General features: G+C 28.1%; 1 protein-coding gene across 1 annotated transcript; it reads left to right on the top strand.

The window, feature by feature from the left end:
- The first annotated feature begins 256 nt into the window (after positions 1 to 256).
- On the top strand, positions 257 to 4,513 carry LOC107466489 (UDP-glycosyltransferase 79A6-like). Its single transcript, XM_016085463.3, is given in 4 exon segments — positions 257 to 380; positions 601 to 666; positions 669 to 1,217; positions 3,543 to 4,513. Coding segments are annotated over 4 exon segments (1,557 nt in total). The 3' UTR covers positions 4,361 to 4,513.
- Positions 4,514 to 4,794: the final 281 nt, after the last annotated feature.

Below are 4,794 nucleotides of genomic sequence, written 5' to 3' on the forward strand. Positions count from 1 at the left end.
AAGCCAGCGAATACAACCCTACGGCTACGCCATTCATGGAGAGATGAAAAAGAAGTCAGAGGGTGGAAGAAGAAGAGACGAGTGAAGTGAAGTATTTGTGTTGGGAGAGAAAACTGTTTTTTCATATTAAATAACATCTAAACGGCGTCGTTTTTGACTATCAAGGGCGCCAAACTAAAACGACGACGTTTTGGACCCCTCCTACGTGGTAATCTGAGGCCACGTCAGTGCTCCGATATGACTCATCACCTGAAATATGACCAGGGACTACTTTGAGTACTCAAAGCTCTATCTGGAGGACTACAATAGAAAAATTGGGATCTTGAGGACTAAATTGAGTATTTACACGAATATCAAAAATGAATATGGGTATTACTCTGGTATCTAATTAAATTTTTGATATTACAAATTCACCCTTGCATTTTTTTTGTTATTTCAAAAAGCATCCTAGAGCTTGAAGGTCCTTTATATACTTTCCTCACCGAAGAAGCCTCCATCAATCAATATCATTATCAAGAATTAAAAGAAGTGGACCCATATATTTATGACTCAACTAGAATCTCTCCTCTGGAGAGCAAAGACCTAGTATTTAGAAATCAGAGTCAGACAGAAAGGAAAAAGAAGTAAAGATGTCTAACGATGAAGTTCACATAGTTATGTTCCCATTCTTGCATTTGGTCACATTAGTCCCTTTGTTCAACTCTCAAACAAGTTGTTCTCTCAAACAAGAATCCGCATCACGTTCCTCTCAGCTTCATCAAACATCCCCAGAATCAGATCTACACTGAACCTCAACCCATCCATTGAAATTGTTCCACTTCACTTCCCAAATCATCATGATACAAAAACAGTAACAAGCACTGCTGAATTGCCACCACATTTGGCCGAAAACCTCGTCCATGCACTTGATCTAACACAAACTCACGTGAGGTCACTCTTGTCACAACTCAAACCCCATTTTGTGTTCTTTGACTTTGCACAAAACTGGCTTCCCAAGTTGGCTTCTGAGCTTGGAATCAAGTCCGTTCATTTCTCTGTCTACTCTGCAATATCTGATTCCTACATTACTGTGCCTTCAAGATTTGCATCTCTTGAAGATGGCAAAACCATTACTTTTCAGGATCTTATGAAACCACCCCCTGGTTACCCTCAAAGTTCTAACCTTTTTCTCAATGAGTTTGAGGCCAAGGATTTCATGTTCCTCTTCAAAAGATTTGGTGAGATCACTCAACTCTAATCTTATCTTAATACACTTTCAAAATTAGTAATGTGTATTCGATGTTTGTATATCACTTCTCACCTTTTATTTTTTTATTTTTTTATTTTATCTTTTTTCACACATAAATAAGTTTTATAACTGTGAAACTTCGGTAATACCATATAACTAAAATTAACGTTATATTTGTACGGGTAAAGTTGGAAAAAGTGATAAAGTTATCTCTAATATTTAAATTTTTAATGTTTTAATAGAATTGATAGTGAGACAAAATTGAAATAATATTAAAATTTTAAAGACTTAAATAAGATGAAAATATTAGAAAAAAAAAAGCAATACATTAGTCTTAGAAAAATTACCAAATCAAATAAAATGAAAATATTAGGAAAAAAAATACATTATTTTTAGAAGAATTACCAAATCAAATAAAATGAAAATAAATTTTAATGGAATAAATTACATTTATATATTCAAAATTTTTACTCGTCATAAAATAAACTTTTAGAAAAAGAAAAAAAATGAGTATAATACATATATAATATATAATAAAGTATAAATTACATCTTTTTTATTTCTAATATATCGAATTTCTTTTAATATTTAATTTAAATAAATTTTATTTTAACTTAGAAATAAATTTTAATTTTATTCTTTAATAATATCGATTTTTTATGATATATAATTATTTAATTATTTTTTAATCACATTTAAGTAAATTACACTTAATCATATTACTTTCATTTTAAATAATTTTTTAATTTTACTTTAAAAAAATTTTACTCATCATAAAATATTTGTAGAATGATTAGTACATAAATTTGTAGAAAAAAAAGTATGGTGCATATACAATAAAATATAAATTATACCTTCTTTTCTTTTTCGAAAATTTATATACTAGTGACATTCTACAAGTATGAATAAAAATCTTGAATTCGTAATATAATTCATTCATTTAAAATTTATTATCATTTTACTTGATTTGGTAATTTTTTTAAGAATAATGTATCATTTTTATTTCCAACGTTTTCGTCTTATTTAAGTTCTTAATGTTTTGAAATCGGTTCAATTTTGTCCCACCGTTAATTTGTTAATATATCACTAATCTCATGATAACATTAAGACAATTTTAAAATGTTAGAGAATTAAATAAAAAATTTTAAATATTAAAAACATCTTTAAAATTTATCATAATATTTAAAGACAAAAACAATATTTTTTTCTATTTTTATTTATAAAAAGTTTATTATATAATCAGTATTATTTTTATCTTTAACATTTAATTTTAATTTTTGGATTAACTTTCGATATGTTTTAACTATATTATGCGGTGAACATCTGATGTGACATTTTTTATGTTCATATAACTTATACGCCAATCTAGAATTGTCATGTATTACTGCCATATCAGTATATGATTTTCATGTTAGTATTCTTGTTTAACAGTTGAGTGATGATATATAATTAAAATATATTTAAAAATAAAATTAAAATAAATTAAATACTAAAAATATTTTTTAATTGTTTTATAAATTTTAATAACAAAAAATACACTTTATTATTCTTTAATTCTTCTTGTAAGATTGACCTTACAATGTTTTAATTTTTCATATTATTTGATAAACTTTTGACATTATAGGGGACCATTTTAATTTTAAAGTTTAATAGACCAGAATTAAAAATTATGGGTAATTCACATTCATAAATCATTTCAGCTTTAGAATTATACCAATGTCTTATTATAATTTTCGTTACATGTATGTCTTAAATAATTCTATGTAAATTGAAACAATTGAACTCGATTTATATTTTTTGGATATAAATCAAATCAATTAACGTCGAATTTAGGGTGATACATGGTAAATCAAATGAATTGGATTTGATTTAATATATGAGCATTTGTATTCAATGTATATAGATGGAAATTTCTAACATAAGTAAATAGAATCTAATAGTGTTGTTCAACGCTATATAGTAGTATAAATCGAATCAAGTTAATTTATGTGTCAATTAGATTCGATTTACTAAGGAAGCTAAGTATTCAGTAAATTGTATCAGTTTACATTGAATACAAATTGCTCATATACTAAATCGAGTCTAATTCATTCGATTTACTATATATCACTCTAAATGGACGCCAATTGATTCGATTTACATTGAGGAGGTGTAAATTGAGTTCAGTTGTTTCGATTTACATAGAATCATTCATGACATACATGTAACAAAAATTAAAATAAGATATTAGTGTAATTTTGAAGCTGAAATAGATAACATTTCCTTTAATATATATTAGCATATAATATTTTTATTTGTATGGTGCAAAACTTAGGTGAGAACTCAATAAGTGGCTACGAGAGAGTGATGCAAAGCCTCAGTGAATGCTCATTTGCGTTGTTCAAGTCATGCAAGGAAATGGAAGGACCCTACTTAGACTACATAGAAAATCAGTTCAAGAAACCAATTCTATTAACTGGTCCGTTAGTCCCATTAGAGCCATCAAATGACGTTCTTGATGAAAAATGGTCAAAATGGTTGGAAAAATTCCCACCAAAATCTGTGATACTATGCTCATTTGGAAGTGAAACATTTCTCAATGATGAACAAATCAATGAGCTAGCAACTGGGTTAGAACTCACTGAATTGCCATTCATCTTGGTCCTGAATTTCCCGTCAAATCTTAATGCTGAAAATGAGTTACAAAGAGCACTGCCAAAAGGGTTCTTGGAAAGGGTTAGAGAGAGAGGTTTTGTTCACACTGGTTGGTTGCAACAACAACTTTTGTTGAAACATAAAAGTGTTGGATGTTATGTGTGTCATGGTGGATTCAGTTCTGTGATTGAAGCTATGGCCAATGATTGCCAACTTGTGTTGTTGCCTTTCAAAGGTGACCAATTCTTCAATTCTAAGCTCATAGCTATAGATTTGGAAGCAGGGATTCAGGTCAATAGAAGAGATGAAGATGGGTATTTTGGTAAATGTGATATAGTGAAGGCTGTGAAAATTGTCATGGTGGAAGGTGACAAAGATCCAGGGAAGAACATTAGAAAGAATCACATGAATTGGAGGAATTTTCTTTTGAATGAGGGAATTCAGAACAAGTTTATCACAGATCTTGTTGCCCATTTGAAGTCTCTGGCATATGCCTAGGTCTTCATATTTTGGTCGAACAATAACCCGAATATTTTGTGAACATCTAAAAATAAGTGTTTTAATTAAGTATTTATTTGTTGTTGAAAATTTATGTACAGTTGATAGCTAAAATAGTTAAATAATTTGACAAATTTAACTAAATTGTCATCTAACTACTATCAGCTCTTAATTTTAGATAAAATTAATTGTACCTAAATTTTCATCTTATTTGTTTTTTATTATTTTAATAAAATTGTAAGTTTTATTATTGTCTTCATTAAAGTTGATAAGTATCTAAATAAATCCTATAAGACATTATTAAACAACAATTGTTGTGTTTCTACATTATTGTTTTACTTAGCTTTGAGTATTATAATGTTGACTTTTGCTTCAAATCAAAAATGGAAAAAACATGGTAAACAATTTCACAAATTTTTTTTTTTTTTCTTTTG

Source organism: Arachis duranensis, chromosome 9 (genome assembly GCF_000817695.3).
Source record: "Arachis duranensis cultivar V14167 chromosome 9, aradu.V14167.gnm2.J7QH, whole genome shotgun sequence".
Taxonomy (NCBI): domain Eukaryota; kingdom Viridiplantae; phylum Streptophyta; class Magnoliopsida; order Fabales; family Fabaceae; genus Arachis; species Arachis duranensis.